We start from the raw sequence: 23,757 nt of genomic DNA, 5'->3' as shown, positions 1-23,757 counted from the left end.
GACCATTATTATGGTTACATAAATTCACTAGTCAATAGTGGAAATTCCAAATTGTAAGGATAATCAACTGACTGGTTATTAAACTTAAAAGTATAGAGAAACGTTATATTATCATTATTGTCAATTGCGTCTAAACGATGCTTTGACACATGGTATAATGTGACAAAATATTGGTTGTGTAAGAATCCATATTCTGTAAACCGATGAGTTAAAATATCTTATCTAGTTGGAATTTAAGGGTCTTTGACATCAGAAAACAACAAGGAAAAAAAATCAAAATCACATCCTAATCTTTCGTTATCATTGCCCACAACCACACATACATGATTTGGTTTTCATTTCAACTTCAACCGTTCAAATGAGAGTGGCTCTTCAGTTTACCGAAACACACAAAATCCCTACACTACTATTTAGTTTGCTTCTCACAGAATATTGAAGAATGTCGAATATACTCTAGGATATCTGTGGTTATAACAAGAATCTGAATGAATATCTTTGTGATAAACAATGTACACCTTATAAACTTTTGGGTAATCCACATTCCTTTAAACCAATGAGTGAATTATCTTATCAAGTTGGAACTTGAATAAATATCAAGATCGTATCACTAAAATATGATCTAAGCTTGATCCTATTCTCTTGCTGGCAGAAACAACAATACCACCTTTTAGTGATACTGAATATCGGATAATGGAGTTAAAAAAGGGGTATAATACTAGTAGACAACATAACGGAGCCACCATTATAAGCCCATCACAAACCAAGCCCAAGCACGTGCCTGAGTGTTGTTGGTAAATTAGTAAATTAAATTCTAGGATGAGAGTAAATGGCAGTCTTGACCTCACTCACTCGTTTCCCTTCTTCTTCCTCCTTGTCCTCTAACGCTCGCCATCTCTTCCTTTCTCCATCTTCTTCTTCTTCCATCAAACAAAGATTCAATCTCTTCTCCTTCAAACCATCTCGCTCTTTCGCATCCATGTCGTCGTCTTCTTCTTCCCCTCCTCTTCAAGAGAAAATCACCGCTCCTTATGGCTCCTGGAAGTCCCCGATCACGGCCGACATCGTTTCCGGTTCTTCGAAGCGTCTCGGCGGCACCGCCGTCGATTCCCGCGGCCGTCTCGTCTGGCTCGAGTCTCGCCCCAACGAATCAGGGTATCTTATCTTCCTACCTACTTTGATTTCAATCAGAAACACTGATGCGAATGATTTGAATTTGGAAGGAGAGGGGTTTTGGTGGTGGGAGGAGAAAAGGAACCAATTGATATCACACCAAAAGAGTTGGCAGTGAGGACTCTAACTCAAGAGTACGGTGGTGGTGCTTTCCGGATTTCATCCTCAGACGATGATGATCAACTTGTTTTCTCCAATTACAAAGATCAGCGCCTTTACAAGCAACACATTCTTCACAAAGGTAATTAGAAGCAACCTCTCTCTCTCTCTCTCTCTCTTCGAGTTTGCTTAATTGGCTCAATGTTGTTTGTTGTTCTTTACTTTCAGATTCACCTCCGAAGCCAATCACCCCTGATTATGGTTCCCCAGCTGTTACTTATGCCGATGGAGTCTTTGATGCCCGCTTTCACCGCTACATTACTGTTAGGGAAGGTTCGTTCGTTCGTTGTGTTTGTGTTGTGTCAGTGATTTTATAACTCATCTGACTGGCTGGATGGACTTTGTAGATGGTCGCCAGGACACATCAAACCCTATTACCACCATTGTGGAGGTCAATTTAAGTGCAGAGACACTTGAAGGTAAAATCATCATCATCATATATCCAACTTTTTTTGTAGTGGGTCAAGTATTATTACTTGCCCTGATATTAATTCATATGGGTGCCGGGTGGGTGATCATTGACACTTGCAATGTACTTCTTTTGTGATCCAGAACCAAAAGTTCTTGTCAGTGGCAATGATTTTTATGCCTTTCCACGATTGGACCCCAACTGTGAGCGATTGGCATGGATTGAATGGAGTCACCCTAACATGCCTTGGGATAAAGCACAGCTCTGGGTTGGCTACATTTCCCAGGCCGGGTGAGCATCTGCTACTTTCCACTTGCATATGATGGATTACTTTAGATTTCTTTATACCGAAGCGCTGATCATGTTCATGCTTTTATAGTTCTTTTTTGTATTCCTTTACACTTGCATTGTATTATTAATCAGAGACCTATACCTTTTTTTTTGCAGAATTGTTGATAAACGTGTATGTGTTGCTGGTTGTGATCCCGAGTATGTGGAATCTCCCACTGAGCCCAAGTGGTCACCCAGAGGTATTTGTCTGAGATGAAATTATATGCAGAAAACGATCTACCATATTCCATTTGTTTCTCATAAGTTTTAGGCTAAACTAGGGTCTCTGACAATAAAAAAGGAATCACTCGTTGCAATCATCTTTCTTCTTCTAACCAATTAACCAAGATTGTGACTCTCTGACTTTATTGTGCAGGTGAACTCTTTTTTGTAACTGACAGAAAGAACGGATTTTGGAATATACATAAATGGGTTAAAAAAACTCTTCCATTTGCCACTTATAGTTACATTTTAGTTTTCTAGTCTCCCTTTGATCAATACATGAAATTTTTGTCACAGATTGAAAGTACCAATGAGGTTGTTTCAGTATATCCTCTGGATGGTGAGTTTGCAAAACCGTTATGGGTTTTCGGTACAAACTCCTACGAAATTATCGAGTGCTCTGAAGAGAAGAACATAATTGCGTGTAGCTACAGGTAATACGGAGCAAACCTAAAATTTAAGTACTTCAACCGTTCTCTGATATTCCATGTAGATTTGCGATCGAAAAATTGTGTTTCTGTTTGGTAACAACTTTTTGTTCCTGAATGCAGGCAAAAAGGAAAGTCATATCTTGGCATTTTGGATGATTCCAAGGGTTCATGTTCTCTGCTTGATATTCCTTTAACTGATTATGATAACATTGTAATATATTCGTTTTTTTTTTTTGTCCTTTTCAAGTTTGTGCCTTTGATTCCCAGTTGAATCCAAAAGTAACGAAAAACTGTGCTTCCATTTTCAGACATTGGGTAATCAATGCCTTTATGTTGAGGGAGCATCAGCAGTTCTACCACCATCAGTTGCCAAGGTAAAAACTGATTCACAGTGTAGGTTTTAATTGAGGATATATTGTGTCTGAGGATAGCAGTAGATTTATAGCTTCTTCTATTAACAGGTAACACTGGATCAGCATAAGATGAAAGCACTCAGTTCTGAGATTGTTTGGTCTTCTTCCCCCGATGTTCTAAAGTACAAGGCTTTCTTCAGCGTGCCAGAATTGATTGAATTTCCAACAGAGGTTCCTGGTCAAAACGCTTATGCTTACTATTATCCTCCAACCAATCCGCTCTACAACGCTAGCATGGAGGAGAAACCTCCATTGCTAGTCAAGAGTCACGGTATGCAAACATACCCATTTGCATATGCTTTTAAACTTGCTTAGTTCAAACTTGTTCATCCTAATATTGCAAAATCAGCTATGCATGCCTCTTTAATAAAAAAATTTCAACCATCTGAATCTACAGGAGGCCCTACTGCTGAATCACGTGGATCCTTAAACCTGAATATCCAGTACTGGACAAGCCGAGGGTGGGCATTTGTTGATGTCAATTATGGTGGAAGCACAGGTTTGTACTACAGTTATATCATTTTTGTCAACGAAGATTGTCTTGAGACGTCCTGTTTTCAGTGCCCCATTCTCAGCGTGTCTGCATACAACGTTGGTCTATTGTGACAAAATGTTGCATTATTTTGAAGGTTATGGTCGAGAGTATCGGGAGCGGTTGTTACGGAGGTGGGGGATTGTCGACGTGGATGACTGTTGTGGATGTGCTAAGTACTTGGTATGCATTTTCTTTGCCTATTTTTATGTTGAAACAAAAATTCCAAAACATGTTTGGTTTGGGCAGGTATCTTCTGGAAAGGCAGATGTTAAGCGGCTCTGTATATCTGGAGGTTCTGCAGGAGGTTACACAACTCTTGCAGCATTGGCATTCAGAGATGTCTTCAAGGCTGGAGCATCTTTATACGGGGTGAGTACACTAATATTATAATACCGTAACAGAAATTTTACACTTCTCTTCAAATACATATGGTGATTGGTGCTTGAAGACCTTATGAGCTAGGTAGATAATTCATATTTTGCTTTGGCTTCTGTTTAATGCAGGTGGCTGACTTAAAAATGCTGAAAGAAGAAGGTCATAAGTTTGAATCCCGCTATATCGACAATCTTGTTGGTGAGTCAAATGCCTCGAAGAGCTCATTTATATTTGCTTTAATTTTGTTTTGGATCAGCTGCCATAATTCTCTAGTACGTACGCAAATGTAGGAGAAGAAAAGTATTTCTATGAGAGATCACCAATCAACTTCGTCGATAGGTTCTCTTGCCCCATCATCCTTTTCCAAGGATTGGAAGACAAGGTTTTTAAATTTGCCACTCTTGCTTCTTGTTTTTTTCACCACTCGTGTGTGAAGATTGAATTCATCATCTTCGTATGTGTTGCAGGTTGTAACCCCGGATCAATCTCGTAAAATCTATCAAGCACTAAAGGAAAAAGGTCTGCCTGTTGCCCTTGTCGAGTACGAAGGAGAACAACACGGTTTTCGCAAGGTAAACATTTTCTTTGATCACTTTGCATGTACAACGACTGAGTCTTAAAGATATGATTATAGTAATAATGCAAAAGCATATTTATAATTTGGTTAACAGGCAGAGAACATCAAATACACACTGGAGCAACAAATGGTGTTCTTTGCCCGAGTCGTCGGAGGGTTCCAAGTTGCAGATGACATCAGTCCCTTGAAAATCGACAACTTCGACACTTCTAGTGATGCTTAGATTTGTGTGTTTCTTTTATATTTTAATCTTAACACAAGAACAGTTCGTCTCTTTCTATGTTTCGTTTTGTTATAATACATGGTGTGGTTGTTGACCATCTCTTTATCATAAACTATTCACAATCTCTTGCTTTTGTGCCATCTGCTAGCAGAAACATCACCACCTTTTTAAGGATACTGAATCTCTTCATAAAGCCTTATAACATAGTCTACCATGTGCCAAATCCATAAATTCCATTCGAGTAAAAGAGATACATCCCAAACACAGAGAAGATGCAGCACACAGTTAATAGCCAATGGACTTGGTCAAAAGATCTTAAGAACCATCCAATTCCCATGTACTAGATAGAGTCATATTAACCAACATACAAACTTCGAGGCCTACGGCCTACCTCACCAAAAAAGAGCAGTGTTGTAAAGTTTCACTACGTAGTCTTTCTAAGAGTAAGCGTAATGAAATAAGGCAATCTATTTCACAAGGGACGAGATGTGGACAAATTCTACATACAGAAGTGAGCTATTGTAGTATGTTCTGACAGTACAAATTGTACCTTTTCCGCGCCTGCACTGATTGAAGAAGAACTTGATACCTGAATTCACACACAGAGATAAGTATCAAAATGATTGTTCACAACAACAGACAAAATCCTCAAATTCAGGCTGAACTGGGAAGTTCAGACAGTTTGATATAATGCAAAAGGATAGCAATGATACAAGAGTATAAAATAAGGCAATTTTTCTTGGAATTGCGTTTGCTCATCTATTTGTGTTTTGTGTTTTGTGTTTTGCTTTGCTGCCAAATAGAAATATTCTTTATATCAAATGGAGTTAAAAGGTCTAAATGCCCAAGTTGGGATTCGGTTTACAGAACTTGGAGAATCTTGTTGTCACTGCTCGTTGGCTATATGAAAAAAATGGGTAAGACTGGACTTTTAGTCCATGTAGAACACTGGGACTGCCTCCTCAAGTGCCAACATTAGGAGCACGAGTCGCCAATGGCTGTCCATACGAGTATCTCCACTGACCACAAGCCTCACATTTCTCCAGCATCACCTCATTTTCAAGCGTGCAGAACTTGCAAGACCAGACTTTGTGCTTCATCTCCCTTTCCTTTGGCTTTGCCGCAGTGCATAGCTCGCATATTGGAGCCAACAACTGCTCCAAGAAAACGGGACAGAACATGAATTCTACGGATTAGATAGCATGAAGCTTCAATTTATCTCAATATTTACAAGACTCACCGGGTTCAGTAAGGTGCATTCTGCACACTCCCACATAGCAGTATCTTCTCTGCCTTGGTTTGCATTGTAACCAGTCGATGATGAAGACGAAGGACCTTGATCACCAGCTGGGTTGCAACTTCTTTTAGTACATCTACTACTTTCAGACGCTTCTTCCTCTGTTAAATCAATGACATCTGATCCCCAGGAAGATGGAGGGCCTGATGAATTGGTAGCATTTGAGCAGCTACTGCTTCTTTTTGCTGACCTTACCGAAAGGGGTTCCGTACATGTGTGACTATCATTTTCTTTCTCTTCAAAAGCCTCTGCGGATTGGGAACCACACCATACATCATCAAGGAAACGCCTTTCAGCAGCCATTGCAGCAGCCTGGATTGGGGTAAGATGTGACATAATGCTGCTATCACCGCCAAGACGTTGAGGTCCTGAGGGTAACAGATTACCCGCACGCACTCTCTTTTCAGCTGCTGTAGCTGCCGTTGCGCGAAGAGAAGAGAGGGGAGGCTGACGAGAAAAGCCACCCAAGCGCTTGCCAGGAACATCAAAGCCCCGGCCTGTCCCTGTAATACCCTTTGACATCAACTCCTCACATTCCTGGCACAAAACAAACACATGGACAAAATTAGTAATGCAGCAGCAAGTAACAAGTAGCCAAAATCTAAAGTCATTTTACTTTCAGAAAAGGCAAATGACTATCCCCTACATAAGAATCACAATTCCACCAATTAGATTTTATCTAAAATAAGGTACAGTGATGCAGCTAAACATGAGCTTAGAACAATGATAATATTCAACAAAGAGAACATCCTACCATTACAAAAAAAAACATCAAACATCAGATAATATTCAAAGGAAAGGAAGAAAGAGTACCTTTCGAAGTTCATCCCAGAGCTTGTAGAAAGAAGCGTTGTGAGGGCCATGGGCGTTGTGGCAAAGCTCGTGGAGCATAGTGTCAAGAACTTCGTGATATGATAAGAAGTCTCCATCGTGGTTTACCCTGCGAAGCCTCAATTTGACGTGAACGCCTCTATTAACATTCACCCCCAAAAGCCTTGGATTCGTTGGGCTGAAATCAACAATAGCATTAATAAACCCTAAGAACATCAGATGATTAAAAGAGGAAAGAGAGCCCCTTTTTAATAAAAAAAAATTACCAGAACTCGGAGAGAAGCTTGACACGCCATTTGCGTCGAGTCATAATGGGCTGAACCTGATTCGCCACTTTCTCCAGAATCTTCCTCGCTTCTTCTTCCCTCGGTTTCTTCTTAAGCGCTTTAATCTCCCACACCTTGTTTAATTCCCCCAAATTCATCCCCGCCCTAAGATTCAATCCTTCCCGAAGCAGATACACACTTATTTGAAAACCTGATTTAATACAGAGTGGCGGGACAAAGACGCAAACGCCACCATTATCACACACAAATGGGCCCATTATAAGCCCATATCAAACTAAGCCCTCTTGGAGCCATATGCACAGCACGTGCCTCCGTTGGTTCAATTAGGTTCACTCCGGTTTATACATTCGTCCTCAAAACAAATAAACCGCAACGTCTCTTACTAAGCCCCATTTTCCAGACAAAAGAAGCGAAATTTTCTCGGGAAAAAGAAAAGAAAATGGCCGAAGAAGAAGAAGAAGAAGCTGCAATGGAGGATCCATGGATTGCTGCACTGGAGGAATCTTGGAATCAGATGTCGAAAGCCAGAGATTTTCTCAAAACCGAAACCTGCAACGAAGTAGCGGCCGTCCTCGACGCGCTCTTCAAGAGCCAAGAAAGCATCGAGTACAAATCGGCGCGTGCTCTCTACGAATGCTGCGTCGCTCATTTCGCAGACTTCTTAACCCTAAAGCTCCTCAAGGCGTATCGAAGCTGTTCCACCGATGGCCTCCTCAGGTTCCGGATGATCTATCTTCTCTCCCAAGCAACCACCGAGCTCAGAAGCCGCAACTTCCAGTTCTCTCCCTCCGCTCTCCGCGACGTCAAACCGCTCGTGATCTCGTGCTTGGAGATGGAAGAAACGGGAGAATCTGACATCAAGATCCTCCGGAGAATCGTCTCTTTCGTGGCTTACAACGTTGGTATGTTAGATGATGGAGGATGGGAGGAGCTCAACGGTTGCATCCTCGGACTTACTGATAGCTACCCTTGCAGAGCTTTTCATGTCTTCCTCGATGTGCCTGCGGTCTGCGATGACTTCATCAGCCTACCAGTTATGCAGAGAGTTTACGATGAAGCCGAGTTGGTGCTGCTTAGCCCTGAGAGAGTTGGAGTCCAAGATTGGGTCTTGGCGTTTGAAACTGTTGTTAAAATTGGGGTTCATGCCGCGGATTCGGAGATGGAATCGACCTTGATGGAGCGTGTTCTCAAGTTAGCGAGTGATGTGGTGAAGAAAGGAATGGGAGAGTTTGTTGATAGAGGGCTTGAAGATCTCAAGACGTTCCTTGCACGAGACGGCACCCTCTCTAAGTACAATAAGGAACAGCGCACCTTTGTAGCGGAGTTAGCTTTCAAGATTGCTTCTTGCCGTCACGAATCTAAGAAACAAGGCAAGAAGGTAAAGAGTGAGATTTCGAATGTGCTTCGGAAACCCAACATGTATGGCCATGATGATGATGATGATGATGATGATCACATATCAGGAGGGTTTGAAATTGATTGGTGTAACCATTTGTCCACCTTATCATCACCACTTGAGATCTTGAGAATCTTTGCGGTAACCGATCTCGAAGAGAGTTCCAGAGAGTTGGCTATCAGAAGGCTAAACCTCCTGCTCTCTGATCACGCTACCAAGAAGGTGGTGATAGAGGTTTCAGTGATGAGACAGCTCCAGCCACTGCTCATTTCTTGCCTTAAGGAAGACCGGCTCTCAGTCTCAGACAGCATGTTCAAAGTCCTAGGCGAAGTGGTGTTCCACGTTGCTAATGAAGTGTTAAGCAACGAAGGAGAAGACAAATGGTTCGATCTATGGGAATATATTGCATCACAATGCAAAACACAGTTCGAGAAAGCGGTCTATATCTTCCAGTCTCTAACAATGATGCTTGATGATATGGATATTTTGATTCATGTGATTGATATTCTTCTCCCTGAGATCAACGCAAGGCTACAGCTGCTTCTGGTAGAAGATAATAGTTGCTGGGTCTTGGCGTTTGTGGGTGCTTTTTGTGCAGCGATTCACTTGGTAGAGGTCACAAGTCATGCTGATTCTGTTAAGGAGATTACTTTGAAGATGATAGATTCGGTGAGAGAGCTTGTGGAAAGAGGAGGAATGGAAGTTGGGGTTGTGAGGAGAGCTTTCAGAGATTTGGAGAAAGTTGTCAAGAAACAGGTGAAATGGTACAGTACGAGCGACTACAGATTCGTCAAGGGTCTGCTTTCGAGGCTCTACGCAATCAAAGCCATGAAAATGGAAAGCAGGATACTGTTATGGAGAATCAATGTGATCGTGGAGAGGGGAGTGCATGATGATCTTAAAGAGTGACCCTGATTGTGCTGTGAGCAAACCTGAGGAGAGGCTTAGGAGTGTTGTATATGATTTGGAATCATGCATGCAGAGTACAGTTTTTTACCATTGGAAATGAAATGAAATGTAAAGAATGTAGTTACGAATGAAAACAATGTGAAGAAAGAGAAATCAAATGAATTGGATCTTGCAATTATTGGAAGAAGCTGTAGAGAGGAGCTTAGTTAGGTCAATGGTAAGCGACAAGTAGTTAACTTGCTCTTGAACCTTAACTTTAACCAGTTTGAGAAACCTCAAATTCTTCAAGAAATGTCTCATCTGATTCAACTCTTCACAACTTCCTTCATACCCATATACCTTCAACACCTTCACCCGACAGGACAATAAGCAGCAACTCCTCATCATTTTCCCATGATCACAAATAAAACAGAAATAAAACACCTCAAGAGAATCAGGAGACAAGTGAAGGGTCACAACATTGCTTACTCCTAGAATGAGTTTGGTTGCATCCCCCCAATATTCACCATGCTTTGAAAGTTGATAACCATATGAGATAGGTAATGGTAGGACATGATTATAATACTTCCACAACCGACTATCCAATCTAGCTTCGACAAGAGAATCATCAAACTGAACAAGATAATCTTGTGCGGCGTAACTAGAGTAGTCAAGGAACACAAGACTGGGGGTCTTAAAGATAAAACATGAGTAATCATCTAGATCACAAGAACGGTAGAAAATGGTTATCCTCTTGATGGATGAACCCCAAACCTGTTTGATCCAAAACGAGGAGGACACCATACATTTCAGAAGATGCAGCAAACATGACTGAAAAGAGAGAAAGAGATTTAAGCGCAGGGAAAAGCACACTGCACGTTGTCGTTTCTCGGGCAAAACATCCAAGTGTTAGAGTGAGCTTAACCAGTGTCTTGCTAAAGAACAACTCAGACGGTACGAACTGACGTTTTGGTGATATCAAATGTAGCTCCAAGACTTCACGTTGTAGGGCATTGTAGATCAGAGGGTAGATAAGATGCTGAGCTTTCTCAGATTTCCATTCCAAAGATAATTTGTGAATGGGAGAATCACCTAGCAATACAAGGGTTCTCCTCACGAAATCAATGAAGCGAAGACCAGCTTTTGGTAGTGAGGGATCAAAGACCATGGTGGACTCATCGAAATCAAGGTTGTGAACCAGAGACAACAGATTCTTCCATCTCTTTGAGAGAATTGATGTGGAAGCAGCAGTTTTAGTTGGAAGCAAAGATAGGATCTCACTCAGAAGCTCATCTGGTAAGCTACTGATCAAATCTCTACCACCAGTTTCAACCTTTTTGGGAGCCATAGCCTCTCCAGATTTTACAAGTGTGCCTGCAAAGCTCTTATTTATGATCATCATCTTATAGAAAAGTTACCAAATGTGACTAAGCAAAATTGTATAAGCATCAAAAATTCAAAACCTTGAAATAGGTTACCGGAGGGTTGATCGGAACTCTTGCTCCTAATTCATGGGGAATATAATAGATTTCTACCAGCTCCTTTTATTTATCTTTTATTTTCTTATCTATTTTTTCAGATATCATAATTTGCCTATATAAAATTATTAGAGTAGTTCCGTGAGCAACGTGCAGAATTAGCCGTGGACATTCGGTACTCGGTTCGGTTCTATAGCTGTAGGATGCGTTCGAACATTTAGAAAGTTCGATTGGGTTTCGATTTGTTTCTTTCGGTTTTTTGGTTCGGTTTGGGTAACAAACTTGGGAACCGGCTTACATCAGAATAATTTCAGATCCCATTCGGTTCTGGTTTTTTGGTTAATTCGGTTAGAAAAGTAAAAAAATCGAGTTTTGGATTAATGTCAAATTTTCTGAATTTTTGATAATTTTTTGGATGATTAAGATAATTTAAAAAATTTTGGATATAAAATATTCTAGTAATTCAACATATATTCATTATTATTTATTAGTAACAATCTGCTGGACCAATTCATTATCTTGCATTATATACATCTTTTGTTCTTGTTTTTAATCTGATCCGAACACTGAACCGGATTATTTTCTCGGTCACCAGATTACTGGATCGACTATGGTGGACTATGGATCAATACATTAATAAATTTTAATATATAATAATATATTTATATAATATTGAAAATAGTTAAATATAAAAAAAATCATGTTTACACAAAATATAATTAAATACTTAAAATCTTTTATTTAATTTTACCTTCTCATAAAAAATATTATTAACTAATTTTTATACCAACTTAAGACTTTAGTTAAAATTAATAAATGAGTAAATAACAATTACTATATAATTAACTTTTAACGAAAGTTATAATAAAATTAATAAAAATTATTGAAAATAAAATTGACAAAATTTTTAAATAGATTAACAATAACGAAAATAAAATGATATTGAATTATAACAATGAATTTTAGTTTTTTTATCAGCATTTTCTTCATTTTCTTTAAATTATAGTAATTTTTTTTATCAAAACTAAAGAATTACAAATAATTTAGTTTATTAAATTTTATGTAAAATTTAAAAGTATATCAGGGTTTATTATATGTTTAGAAAATATCACCAGTTTTTATCTGGGTAACCAGTGCCAGTTGCGGGTTAATGACGGATTTTCAAGTTTTTACCAAGTTTTATCCGGTTTTTAATTGCGAGTTTTTAACTAAAATTTTACAAAATAAAATATTTTGATATATAATTTCACAACATTTAAAGGTATAAAATACCCATTACAAACTATGTAATTATGAAAACTCTTTAAACCCCTACAAATCTATCTGTTAAATTAGCTCAAAATCTGTCAATTTCTCTTTAAAACAGAAACATTTATTTGGACCATATTTTTGTAGCATTTTAAATTAAATACGGTCCTCTTTTATAGAGTAATTATGGAAATAATATTGTACTAGTATATATGTTTCCAAACAACACAATAATTGATGTTGTGTCCAAACAATATAAAACACTAAGTCTTATTTCTCAGTAACTTTTATTAATTTTCTTTCAAATATTTACATCAAATAACTGATTAGAACATTCAAATAATTTATGAAAAAATTAAAAATAAGAATAACTTATTTTTGCAGATATAGATAATACAAAAAAAATTCAATCAATATCAAATCAATTAAATTAATGGGTTATTGTATTTATTTTTTCATAAATAAAAAATGACATTTTTTTAATTCAAATAAAATTTCATATTACATTAAATATTGTATATAAATAAAATGAAATAAATTGACATCAAATAAACTTTATACTTAAAATTTTATTTAAATATATCATACAATTAATCAAATAAATTACTCAGATTTTATTAAAAATTCACAACGAAAAGAGTTGAACTAACTAAAAATTAAATTAAATAATGTATTATACAATTTCATATTTAATTTATACAAAACAAAATAATTATATATCTATATATATTAAAATACACTTAGATAATAATGTTAAAACATATTATTTGAAAGTAAATTCTTAAAATAATTATAAACAAAAAATTAAACTGATTATAATATAAACCAAATTATTAGCAAGATAAACTACAAAAAAATAATTTTATACCGCTAAAATCTCTTGATACTAAACAACATTTAATTATTTAAAAAAATATATGTTATGTCGCGCGGATCATAATCTAGTTAAATCTTAAATAAAAACGTACATAAAATCTCAAATAAATTAATTCAGAAATGATTTAATTTAAAATAAACTATTTCCTTCTTCGATATAAAACTATTTAGTAATATAATTATGTACTACAAAACCAAATACTAATCTATATTACACACTTTTTATAACCAAAGAACTTTGAGTTTTTGAAGTCCGGATCAAAATCTAGTGTACTCAATAGAATAAAATGTATACATCTGGACCGATCCAAAATAGTTTTCGGTTGTCTTCTTTTCGAGTTACAGGAAAATGCCCATGCCTATTGATAAATACAGTCTGTTCAATCTAGAGATTGCGTTTGTTATGTTTTGGGAAACCATTCTATCGATTAGTGTTCACTTGATTCTACAAAACCGGACTGTTCCATACATAAACATCAAAAATCAATGAACTATATAGTATCAAATAACCTTTTGTTTTTCTTACACATTTTTTAAAACCCAATTTTATAATTCTAAAATCTGTAGTACTTTTGAGAACAATTCAAGTGTCCCATATCATAACAATGGCAATGACAACAACTCCAGACAAAACAGCCAAAAACTTAAACCTAGGCTCATCCACATTAACCTTTTGGTTGGGAAGATACCCTTTTGCCAACAAATGATTCACCGACACGTACACGAACACCCCACACGCGAAGCTCATGGACACTGCGAATATCCAATCCGCCACGGTCCCTTGCGTCGTTGCGTCGATCACTATTCCTATCGCAACACCTATTGGGCTCGAGATGGCGAACGCGAAAGAATACATGATGGATGAGAGCAGAGGACGGTCAGGGATCATACGGAGAAGAGCTATTCCCATGGCTATAGCTGCGAATACCTTGTGGAGTGTTATTGTCCATAGAGCTCTCCACGCATCAGCCTTTGTCTCTGAGATCCCTATGGCTATGCCTTCAAAAACAGAGTGGAAACAGAGAGCTACGATCAGTAGAATGCTATCTCCTATCCCTGAACCTTGATTCGGTTTCTCTTCTCCTGAAAACGAAAAAAGAAGCAACCTTTCAGCATAATTCTTGATTGAGATTTGAGAAATCAAGAATCTTTCAAGTTTGGTACCTTGAAGCTCCACGTCTTTGGATGGGGTCTTGGAGTAGACATGAGCGATGACGGAATCGGCGAGCATGGTCAGCATATAACCAGTACAAGCCAACATATAAGCAAATGGGTAAGCCGGAGACGGCTCCGACTCTCCTTCCGCCGTCAGCAAATCCCTAAACGTCTCGTCTGCATCTGACAAGAAATGCATCAGGGCCGTCGCGAGAAACACTCCTCCTGCGAACTGTGTTCCCAGGACCAGAAACCCTTGGCTCCATTTCAAGAAGTAGGGAGACACGCCGCTGATGAACGTGAGCACGAAGATGATGACAAGACACGCGATTTTGACAGTGATTAATGATTTTGATTTGAGATCAGAACTCTTGGCGGGTGGAGCTTCATCGTCGTCGTGGTCTCCTCCGCCTCCATGGGAAAGACAAGGGACGACCAAGACAAGAAAGAGGAAGAAGAAGAAGAAGACAAGAGGACGAGACATGTGAAACTTGAGAGTGGGATTGTGTGTGTCTGTGATTCCAAGTTGTGATATATGTCGTGTAATAAATATGAGTGGGTGAGTTTTAAGAGTCGTACAATATAAAAGTCAAGACTCTGTTTTGTAGTACAATAATTTTGTGGTTCTAGGTTATTCTAACAACTACTGACTGCTACGATATTGAAAATGATTTACAGGTGAAGGATCTTTGTAATTGGTCGTTAGGCTTGTGACCCTCTTTGGAGAGGTTGACTGACCTAACTGCATTAGTCATTGCACCTTAAGGCACGCAATGAAACTGACAGGTAAATCATTCTATTTTTACCACCAATGCAATACATACAAAATAGACGTTTCAACCAACTTCCTTCTCAAAATTCATAATCATAATTAATTCATTTGGTAGTTAGATTAGAGCAACATAAATTTGCTAATCGTATAAAAAGGAAACTCTCATGGAAAAAGTTTACTTTGTAAATCCGAGACAGAAGGTCACACATAACACAACTCTTTTTTGATGAGTAAAGACACGATTTTTAGTTTGGAGTTTACCTAAAACTCCCCCAGAGCGAAGAACAGTAAGCTCCTGCTCCTGTTTTTATGGTGTAATGCATCAATGAGGATATAATCGTCTCTCACTATACATAAAATGTTTTTAGATCCTTCTAGCGCCTCCAGAGTCGACCTTGTCTTTGTCCTTGCATTCGCCTGCCATATTCAATAACACAGTCTTCTGATTAGACAACTAGCAACAGATTTTGCATTGTTATGATAGGTAATGAAAAGAAGACTCACTTTTGATACTCAATGGACCTCTCAAGGAACTCTTTGGCAACATCTTTTCTCTCGTAAGAGGCTAGGACCGGTCTGATATCCGCTGGACCGTTACGTGCAACATCTGCAGACCCAAACAAACCAAAAAAAGGATTAACCAACATTGATAAATGCAGTTCACAAGATTGGAATAGTAACTATACTTACATTCGAGGAAGGGTATAAGATCAACAAGCGCCGTATCATCAGACTCCAGTTTGTAAGGCTTGATTGGCACACAGTTCTCAGGCTGAAGGCTTGTATCAAAAGCATTCCCGCTAACATACAGAATCCTCTTCGGGTCTCTGTTCAGCTTCGACAGATCCTGCAGCAAGGGGATTTTAAAATAGCAGCTGCTTTCGGTATTTTATTGACAAGGAGATAGGCTGCTGCTTACGTACCCTGTAGTGCTTCCCATTCTCATATTTAGTAGCACCTCTTGCTAGCTTATAACGTATATAGCCATTCGGGTCTAACTTCTCACAGACCGGATATACATACTAGAAGCCAATGAAACGAAAGTGTTAATTGCCAGCAATATTACGCACATGCAAAAGGACTAGGAGGAACTGAATAAAAAACCTACCATATCCATCTGGTCAGAATAGACGACAATCTCATAGAATTTGCCAAGGTGCTCCAAGAATGCATCCACACCGGGTCTTTTGAACGTCCTCCACCCTCTTTCTCGCTGGTTGTAAATAAAAAAGACAGAAAAGAATAAGCAAGGTGTTCCTTAAAAAAAAATTAACAGGAATGATTTGTCCCATAACGTAGACAGACACTCTTAAGCAAAATATTCACACACATCTATGAAGAAATTGGTGGTAATCAGTATCCAAATTGAAGAATATGGGGTGGGTGTTACCTACCTTCCAGTCAGTGTAAAGAAGGGTCTCATTCAAATCAAGAACGAGAGTGTAGACTACATTCTGTTCGGAGGGATGCAAATCAGGAAGAAGCTTTTCCGAGAGAGGTTCTGTAAAGCCCTATAAAAAAAAAAAGAAATAAGAAGAGAAAAAAAGAAAAGAAGATGCAGAATACTGTGTGAGAGAGTGAAAGGGAACATACTTTAACATGTTCCTCCACACGTTCCCTGAGCTCCAAATACATTTCAATGGCTCTAGCAGGAACTGAACATAATTCAAGCAAAACCCAAGTCATGATATGCTTAACTAAAGAGATATTGCTACTAGTTATGATGACATATAGGGCAAAAGGGATATTATAATACCTTTGATGGCAGCAGAGTACAACATTGCCTGATATTTCTGCAAAGAGAGATTTAAAAAAAAAAAAAAAAAAAAGAGAGAGATTTAAAGCCTCAAAAATAGATGAATGATCAAGGAGCAACTACAGAAACAAAGGTTAGTCTTGAGAGAGAGTGTTGTAACAACTCACATCAATGGCGGAGGAAGAATCAAGAGCAGGAGGTGGTGGCTTCATAGCTGATTCACGGAAGGACTTAGTCTTTTCATTCACTTCATCTAATGTGTAAGCTGCACCAATCAACAACAAACAAGAATCATGAGAGATCTAAAAAGAGTCTGAGATCAACAGTAGAGAGAGTAAGACAATGGATATTAATTAAACACAGTCATCAATCCAAAAGAAACTTGAATTAAATGCAAAGTCAATAGAAGATGATAACGACATACCATAGCTTGTGTAACCAACTGCAGCGGTAGCACCAGTGAATGCCCAGATGAGTCCGTTACTTAGGTACTTTAGACCTTTCCGCTCCTTCCCCACCGCTCCCTCCGCGGCTGCTTCAGGAGGAGGGAGGTGATTTGGCGGTGGAAAATCAGAAAAGAGGGACTGCTGCTGGCTAGAGGAGACCTTCGATGAAGGATTCGAAGAAGAAGAAGATGCTTCCGTAGAGAATAACGCCCTCCTTGGGTTGCGAGATCGAAGCTTGAGTAAACTCGGCACAAGGCGAGATCGAATAGCAATAGACGAAGCCATTTCCCGATTTCGGCGTCTGTTTTTCCCCTGGGGGGGGGTTGAAGTAGGGTTTTGTAATGATCGGACAATGTAAAAATAATAACCCAAATTGGTCTGTTTGGATACAGGAGTACGCTGTTTGGTACTCGGTTTATTTATTTTTCTCCACACCACCAATTAGCCTCGGCGGACATTAGGTTCGGTTCTATTCTAGAAGTTTACAGTCCGTTCAGATATTTAGAAATTTCAATTCAGGTTATTTTGGTTTTTTTTTTGTTCGGTTTGGTAACAAATAGGAACCAACTAATACTTGAGGTTATTTCAGATCTCATTCGAGTTCAGTTTTTTGGTTAATTCGGATTAACAATCAGAAAATTGGATTAAATATAAGGTTTTTTGGGTTTTTAGATAAAAAAAATTGGATTGTTCTAATAGTTTTAAATATTTCAGATAAAAAGTATCCTAATTATTTGTTTTTATTATTTCGGTCTATAAATAATATTTTAAAATAAAATATAGTTTTCGGTTTCATTTTGTTTTTGGTTCTAAAGATATATTGATTCGTTCGATTAATTGATAGGATCCATATCCGAACCAAAATTCATTTTTCGGTTCAGTTCGATTCAGTTATACATTTCCGAATAAATGTGTTCAGACCTGACACCAATATTAATTGTTGACTTCTTTTTCTTAATTTTTGTAGTCATATTTTTGCTATTTACATTTTTATTCAAACCGGTAAATATACGATACTTTCCAAAATCAAAAATAGAAAATCAGCAAGATAAACATTACAACCCAATGCTAAAGATGTAACCTAGAAGGCTAGAACACATCTAATTAACATAAAACAAAGAAAGACATAATCACTAAGAACTTGTGGAACAAAAAAATAATCACCAAAGAAGCGAAGTAAATCAATAAGGGAAACCAAATTAAACGAGAAAATGTTGAATATCGTAACTATTTTAGATAATAGAAAAGTTCAAAGACAAATTCCGGTTAAAAAAAAAACAGCCATTGCGTCTAAAGAACAAACTTCAACTGACAAAAGCCACAAATAAACAAATATTCACCCGAATAAGTGACAAAGAACATAGTTGACAATCAAACTATTCAACGACTGAACCGATTGAACTAAAACTCCATAGTCCTTTACTAAAAAAATTGAAAAATCCATCGATTAAAAACCAAAAGCCTGTACAAGTTCACAACATCGAAACTTTACACTGTTCAACACAAAGCCCCACATGTCGAGCACCTATCCCTTACTGAAAACAAATCCGGCTAAAAGACTTGATACCACATAAAACAAATGACAGAACCATAAACCCAACCAAGAGACCCTAACCGCAAACAGTATATAACCACCAACTATCACTGCCTCAAGACCAACAAATTGCAGAAGGACAAGAAGATCATATTTAGATCCCAAGGATAAACCACAAGCCATAGTTTAGATGATTCTTATAAAGCATAAATCTTTTAAATATAAGAAATGTTGTTGCAAATTTTTCATTTTAGTGGCAAAATAAAAAATAAGAAAAATACACAATTGCTGCCCATTATTTGAAATACTACATTGGCTTCTATCTTTCTTTACAAAAATGCGGCACAAGTCCAAGCAGACAAAGCTAAGACAAATGATTTAACTGTCATGGTTGTAGGGATCTTCCCTCTGTCTCTCCTAAACAACATGCCTTCATACAAAGGCCAGTTTAATACCACAAGAACTCATGTTATCACAAATTGCATACCCATTGTCTGTACATCTCCTCCAGCCTCTCTAGAAGTCATCACCAGTCTCATAATCGATGCGGCCAAACAGAAAAGATTGAGCATCCCGAGTGTTCCGAGGAGGAGAAACATCAGAGACTCCACTCTGAATTCCATTACCTCTTTCTCGTACCTCTCTGCTGCTTCTTCTTCAGCTACTTTCGCTGTGATCACAAAAGCAGACTCCGAAACCCCAAGCTTCTTCTTAATCGTGTCCACGAATCCGAAAAGAAAGGAGCTTGTTCTTCTGTATAGCCACATCCTTTGCTAGTTCCACCACCCACGTAACGTCCCTCCGCACCACAAGAACTCGGCTAGGCTATAAGCATTAGCTGTGACAGTCACTTATCCAAACGGGATAAACCACCAGCTCCAAACTTGCAAAGAACAGACCGTTTTTTACCCAAGATTTAACAAAAACAGAGGAAAACTATTTATTTACCTTTGGAAACAGAGGGATGCCTTTGAGGAGACAGAGAGAAGTCATTAACAAGGTCTGTTTAGTAGAAATAAACCCACTTGGTCTATTTGGACACATGATTACTCTTTTTTTTTTTTTTAAGCCAGATAATTACGCTATTACAAACTATTACGGACGATTAATAATTTACCTCCCTTATGAGGATTCACAGCTGACTGAATCACCTGAACCGCCATATCGGATTCACGCTTGAATGTACTCATTGCGCCATGCTGCAGATCTCATGTGAGTATATTTTCAATTAATTCGCATAATTTTGCTTTCTTTGGGAATCGAACTTCAGATTTTTTAGCGTAAAATCATTAATGAATCCTTAGTCAAACCACTAGATCAAGGGGATTTCCACGAAATACATGATTACTCTGTTTGGAACTCGGTTTTGTATATTTTATTATTTGTGCAATGCCACTCACTCATATTGACTCTTTTTTTTCCTTCTAGTCATAATTTTTTTATTGACTGCTCTACTCTCTTTTACCAAAAAAAAAAATTCATCGGTTAAAAAACAAGAAATAACACAACTTTACAACATTGAAGCTTTACATTGAACAATTCCACATCAAACCTACATGTCGACTACAAAACAGGCTGCAGACTGACATAAAATTATATTCCAATTTGATGGCTTCAAAACAGTTGAGTTTCATGTAAATTAGAAAATGGACACCAGTAAGAAACTTTGACTCATCGGATTGTGACTGTGGTTGATTATTTCACCTTAAATGTTTGCTTAAATGTTTGCTAAAAGTATGTAAACTGTGTTTATAATACTTAGATTTCATTGGTAACCATGATTCTTCAAAATTAGTATATTTTGTTTGTGCTGGTGGCATCATCATCGATTTTTATTAAACAGGGCTGAACTTTGCTTAGTAATGGTTTAAACTTTTAGGATGATGTTTCATCAAGCAAGTTCACAGAAATTGCTTTTCATTAGAAACACTGATTCTTCACAAACATGTGGATGGAAATTATACTGTTCTTTCTGTTCTCTATTTTTTCTATATTGCTAAATAATCATTTACTAATAGTTTATATATATATTATAAATCCACCCGAAAAACGGGAATTCAAGTTTCGGTTACAAGTTCGAATTGAACAAAAGCTCCCAAGTCAATCTATTACATTCTAGTTTTGCCCACCCACTAAACTCGGCACGTTCCACTAGTCTGATTTTCGAAATCCTTAAGAATCGGTCGCCGTTCTCAACCATTGGCAATGATCGCGAGAAGCTGAGGTTCTCCTCGTTTCCTTGGATGTCGGGACTTCCCAAGTTGCTTCCGGAGTAGCTAGTTCCCGATGCTCGAGACTCGTAACTGTCACTGACTATGAAGCACTTGACGAACTAAAGACGTGGTGGAATCAAGAACCTTACCGAGAAGATACTTGAGAGCCGAAGCTATACACACCTCCAAGCCGCCACCACCGAACAAGAGCGGGTTGTAATCACCGCCACCAACAAACCTGAAAGCCTCGAGAAACCTACATAGTATATCAAGATCACCACCGCGAGAGAGCAAAGAAGCTGAAGCGGCGCCGGGATGTGAACTGAGATCAAGCGTTGACACGGAGGTGGTCATGACTCCCCGAGAACCACCTCCACACTTGTGGTCATCGAGAACCGAAGACCATAACCACGCTGCAAAAACCCTCGGCCAGTGCCAACAGACAGGGTTAGAAAATGAAGCACGGCGAGACCATAACCCGGAGAGAAGACAGTCTCCGGAGGCCATAGACGACCAACGGAATCCACCGAAAAGCAAGCGGATACAACTCCCTTAAAGCCACGACGCAAGACTGGACAGAGACCAGGTGCCAACTCCGCCTGCACACCTAGCTCTAGCCTTACCTCCGAATTGAAAGCACCGGAGCTCACCTAACAGCCTAGTGGTTCTAAGAGAAATTACCAGTGCTAGAGATGTTGGGTTCGATTACCCCTGACTGCATTCATTTATTTTAGCTCCAAATATAAAATGGGACACGTGTCACTCCCATAACGCACGACTTGATGACGTGGCTTCACGGGAGAGAGGTGAACATTTCTTTATATATATAGATATAGATAGATAGATGTTTATTGCCATCATAGATCAAAATCCGTAGATAACCATTTAATGAGCAGATATTGCAAATTCGAATTTTATTGTATAATAGATATATTCGCCAGCTTAATAAATTCTGGAGTAATTGACAACCCTAAATTTATAAGAAATTTAGGGTTTAATATTGGTTGGGACTAATAATTTCTTCTTCATATCAAAAGAGCCAATCATTTCTTCTGCCCATTACATGTGTCACCAGGCTAGGTCCATATCGTTTAAGAGCGACGAGTTTGCACGAGAATATAATAATTTTTATTTTAACAACGTACAATATATTAATGATTGAACGTTACAAAAAATGCTTATGGGTTGAACATCACATATTATACATGTTTTTTGAACACATGAGTTTCATTAATTTGAATAGAAAGTAATTAACACAGATAAAAACAACAAAGGAACAATCCACAAAGCTCAAACAATGAACATATTATACATGTTAGTAATGTATTTTTTTTCAAACTAATTAGCACAACAATGTTTACTAAATAAAATTATTTACCCGACACTCTTACCCCGCGCAAGGCGCGGATCTCTACCTAGTTACTTAGGTATTCAAAGAAACTGCCCAAAACTTTAACAAAACAATACTATGAGAAAATCAATATCACAGGCTATAACAACCCATAAAATAAGGAATATTAAATGACGCGATTGAAATCCTGTTGAGAGATTATTCACGTCGATTTGAGCATCTCAAGCTCTCGAAACTCCATTGTTGATGTGGGAGAACGTATCAGAAGATCATCATTGTCTGGGATCGAAGAGCACGAAGAACCCTAAATTTTGATAGAACGCAGATGAAGAAGATTCGGGTTTCTCGTTATCAGGATGTCTTGCTTGAGTAATATCTTAAGCCCACATAAAAAACAAATGTAGCCTAGTAATTACAAACTCATCACATTAATGAGACGGCGAGTTAATGAAACTGTGAGTTTTAAGTCTGGACAAGTGTTGCAACGTCAAGAGACAACTTATCTAGCTGGAATCCGACGTGGCTTCATTAGAGTGAAACAAACACTACTTTATAATAATAGATTGTCTAATGTGTGATAGTTGGGAGATTGGGTAGTTACTTTAGGTGTTTGCTATTATAAATTGATGTAGTTTTATTTGGATGATGTAAGGAAAAAAATTGCAGGTTAGTGTTCTTTAACTATTTGAGATCCATCAGACTCTACATCATGCTTGTAACATAGCTTCTTATCTTTATCGAAACATTATCCTTGCAGTCTACTGGGTTCTATTTTTTTGTGATTATGACAAAAATGTTAGCACGTTTTGGTTTATGTAGACTCGTGTTGATCCAACGGGAGACATTATCTATGTTAATGTGAACAAGCCTAAAGGGTTCGTCTTCATAACCTTTAGCTTCTCGACTCTTTTGACAGACTTGTAACTTGTTTGGAACGTACCATGGCAGATACATCTGTTCTTTTGGAGAGAAAGAAACCAAGTATGTTATTAGTTTGTTTGACGAGTTCATGGCCAGTTGGGTATTGAACAAAACTGCAATCTTCTCTACAGTTTTATGTCTTTTTCTAGAACTTTTAGTTTTTTTTCAACAATTTTAGGACAAAAGGAATCCAGACGCTCTGATCTTCTGATAATAAAACCAGAAGCTCTATTCAGATCTTCCTTGTATTTAGCTTATGTTGCTTCTTCTACATTCTTGGAGCATGGCAACGAAGCGGGTTCGGCAAAAGAGACATCATAGCTCTCGAGATGGAGCTGACTGCAACATCGTCAAGCTTAAAATTCGAGACTCACCAAGCAAGCGAATCAAGCATCGTTGACGCGTCAGCAAAGGTCACAACCCGCGGGCCAGACCGCAAAGCCTTAGGTAATTAGCGGGGGAAG

The 23,757-nt window shown here is 38.1% G+C and overlaps 6 protein-coding genes and 1 pseudogene across 7 annotated transcripts; 2 read left to right on the top strand and 5 right to left on the bottom strand.

Moving 5' to 3' along the window:
* Nucleotides 1-621: 621 nt before the first annotated feature.
* Nucleotides 622-4,969, top strand: LOC106336039. Its single transcript, XM_013774752.1, has 18 exons — nt 622-1,152; nt 1,221-1,411; nt 1,498-1,602; nt 1,677-1,748; nt 1,882-2,029; nt 2,186-2,268; nt 2,445-2,500; nt 2,588-2,724; nt 2,842-2,932; nt 3,030-3,095; nt 3,183-3,405; nt 3,532-3,633; nt 3,764-3,849; nt 3,916-4,038; nt 4,173-4,242; nt 4,335-4,426; nt 4,512-4,616; nt 4,716-4,969. Exons 1-18 carry the CDS (start codon nt 827-829, stop codon nt 4,842-4,844), a joined length of 2,205 nt encoding a protein of 734 aa, XP_013630206.1. The 5' UTR covers nt 622-826; the 3' UTR covers nt 4,845-4,969.
* A 647-nt stretch (nt 4,970-5,616) lies between these two features.
* LOC106332600 (DNA-dependent metalloprotease WSS1) lies at nt 5,617-7,447 on the bottom strand. Its single transcript, XM_013771080.1, has 4 exons — nt 7,239-7,447; nt 6,955-7,150; nt 6,085-6,678; nt 5,617-5,998 (listed from the first exon to the last, which is right to left on the bottom strand). Exons 1-4 carry the CDS (start codon nt 7,394-7,396, stop codon nt 5,807-5,809), a joined length of 1,140 nt encoding a protein of 379 aa, XP_013626534.1. The 5' UTR covers nt 7,397-7,447; the 3' UTR covers nt 5,617-5,806.
* A 170-nt stretch (nt 7,448-7,617) lies between these two features.
* On the top strand, nt 7,618-9,710 carry LOC106334270. The gene has a single exon (XM_013772573.1). The coding sequence runs from the start codon at nt 7,699-7,701 to the stop codon at nt 9,562-9,564; it is 1,866 nt and encodes a 621-aa protein (XP_013628027.1). The 5' UTR covers nt 7,618-7,698; the 3' UTR covers nt 9,565-9,710.
* A 469-nt stretch (nt 9,711-10,179) lies between these two features.
* Nucleotides 10,180-11,077, bottom strand: LOC106334271 (F-box/LRR-repeat protein At1g48400-like). Of its 2 annotated transcripts, none has more exons than XM_013772574.1 (2): nt 11,007-11,077; nt 10,180-10,917 (listed from the first exon to the last, which is right to left on the bottom strand). In XM_013772574.1, exon 2 carries the CDS (start codon nt 10,889-10,891, stop codon nt 10,268-10,270), a length of 624 nt encoding a protein of 207 aa, XP_013628028.1. In that variant the 5' UTR covers nt 10,892-10,917; nt 11,007-11,077; the 3' UTR covers nt 10,180-10,267. The 2 variants fall into 2 exon arrangements, with proteins under 2 accessions (XP_013628028.1, XP_013628029.1); XM_013772575.1 differs by having other exon boundaries at nt 11,022-11,033.
* A 2,538-nt stretch (nt 11,078-13,615) lies between these two features.
* On the bottom strand, nt 13,616-14,886 carry LOC106335759 (zinc transporter 11). The gene is made up of 2 exons (XM_013774365.1): nt 14,310-14,886; nt 13,616-14,228 (listed from the first exon to the last, which is right to left on the bottom strand). Exons 1-2 carry the CDS (start codon nt 14,782-14,784, stop codon nt 13,729-13,731), a joined length of 975 nt encoding a protein of 324 aa, XP_013629819.1. The 5' UTR covers nt 14,785-14,886; the 3' UTR covers nt 13,616-13,728.
* A 263-nt stretch (nt 14,887-15,149) lies between these two features.
* LOC106335757 (mitochondrial import inner membrane translocase subunit TIM50-like) lies at nt 15,150-17,637 on the bottom strand. Its single transcript, XM_013774364.1, has 10 exons — nt 17,253-17,637; nt 16,996-17,093; nt 16,829-16,865; nt 16,666-16,727; nt 16,467-16,583; nt 16,181-16,285; nt 15,996-16,094; nt 15,763-15,919; nt 15,577-15,679; nt 15,150-15,489 (listed from the first exon to the last, which is right to left on the bottom strand). The coding sequence occupies exons 1-10, from the start codon at nt 17,557-17,559 to the stop codon at nt 15,447-15,449; spliced, it is 1,128 nt and encodes a 375-aa protein (XP_013629818.1). The 5' UTR covers nt 17,560-17,637; the 3' UTR covers nt 15,150-15,446.
* A 1,500-nt stretch (nt 17,638-19,137) lies between these two features.
* LOC106334450 lies at nt 19,138-19,575 on the bottom strand (annotated as a pseudogene).
* Nucleotides 19,576-23,757: the final 4,182 nt, after the last annotated feature.

This window comes from Brassica oleracea, chromosome C3 (genome assembly GCF_000695525.1).
Source record: "Brassica oleracea var. oleracea cultivar TO1000 chromosome C3, BOL, whole genome shotgun sequence".
In the NCBI taxonomy this organism is placed as follows: Eukaryota; Viridiplantae; Streptophyta; class Magnoliopsida; order Brassicales; family Brassicaceae; genus Brassica; species Brassica oleracea.
This window is presented reverse-complemented; position numbering and strand designations above follow the sequence as displayed.

Bases quoted from the DNA above. Each gene is read 5' to 3' on its own strand.
- LOC106335759 (XM_013774365.1), bottom strand. From the start codon at position 14,784: ATGTCTCGTCCTCTTGTCTTCTTCTTCTTCTTCCTCTTTCTTGTCTTG. The intron at 14,229-14,309 runs GTACCAAACTTG...TTTCGTTTTCAG, and splicing joins CAAAGACGTGGAGCTTCAAG to GAGAAGAGAAACCGAATCAA.
- LOC106334270 (XM_013772573.1), top strand. From the start codon at position 7,699: ATGGCCGAAGAAGAAGAAGAAGAAGCTGCAATGGAGGATCCATGGATT.
- LOC106335757 (XM_013774364.1), bottom strand. From the start codon at position 17,559: ATGGCTTCGTCTATTGCTATTCGATCTCGCCTTGTGCCGAGTTTACTC. The intron at 16,286-16,466 runs GTAGGTAACACC...ATTTACAACCAG, and splicing joins TTCTTTACACTGACTGGAAG to CGAGAAAGAGGGTGGAGGAC. The intron at 15,920-15,995 runs GTACGTAAGCAG...CCCTTGCTGCAG, and splicing joins AGAATGGGAAGCACTACAGG to GATCTGTCGAAGCTGAACAG.
- LOC106332600 (XM_013771080.1), bottom strand. From the start codon at position 7,396: ATGAATTTGGGGGAATTAAACAAGGTGTGGGAGATTAAAGCGCTTAAG. The intron at 6,679-6,954 runs GTACTCTTTCTT...GTTTTGTGCCAG, and splicing joins TCTGGGATGAACTTCGAAAG to GAATGTGAGGAGTTGATGTC. The intron at 5,999-6,084 runs GTGAGTCTTGTA...TTCTTGGAGCAG, and splicing joins AATGCACCTTACTGAACCCG to TTGTTGGCTCCAATATGCGA.
- LOC106334271 (XM_013772574.1), bottom strand. From the start codon at position 10,891: ATGGCTCCCAAAAAGGTTGAAACTGGTGGTAGAGATTTGATCAGTAGC.
- LOC106336039 (XM_013774752.1), top strand. From the start codon at position 827: ATGGCAGTCTTGACCTCACTCACTCGTTTCCCTTCTTCTTCCTCCTTG. The intron at 2,269-2,444 runs GTATTTGTCTGA...TTTATTGTGCAG, and splicing joins GCCCAAGTGGTCACCCAGAG to GTGAACTCTTTTTTGTAACT. The intron at 3,634-3,763 runs GTTTGTACTACA...ATTATTTTGAAG, and splicing joins CAATTATGGTGGAAGCACAG to GTTATGGTCGAGAGTATCGG.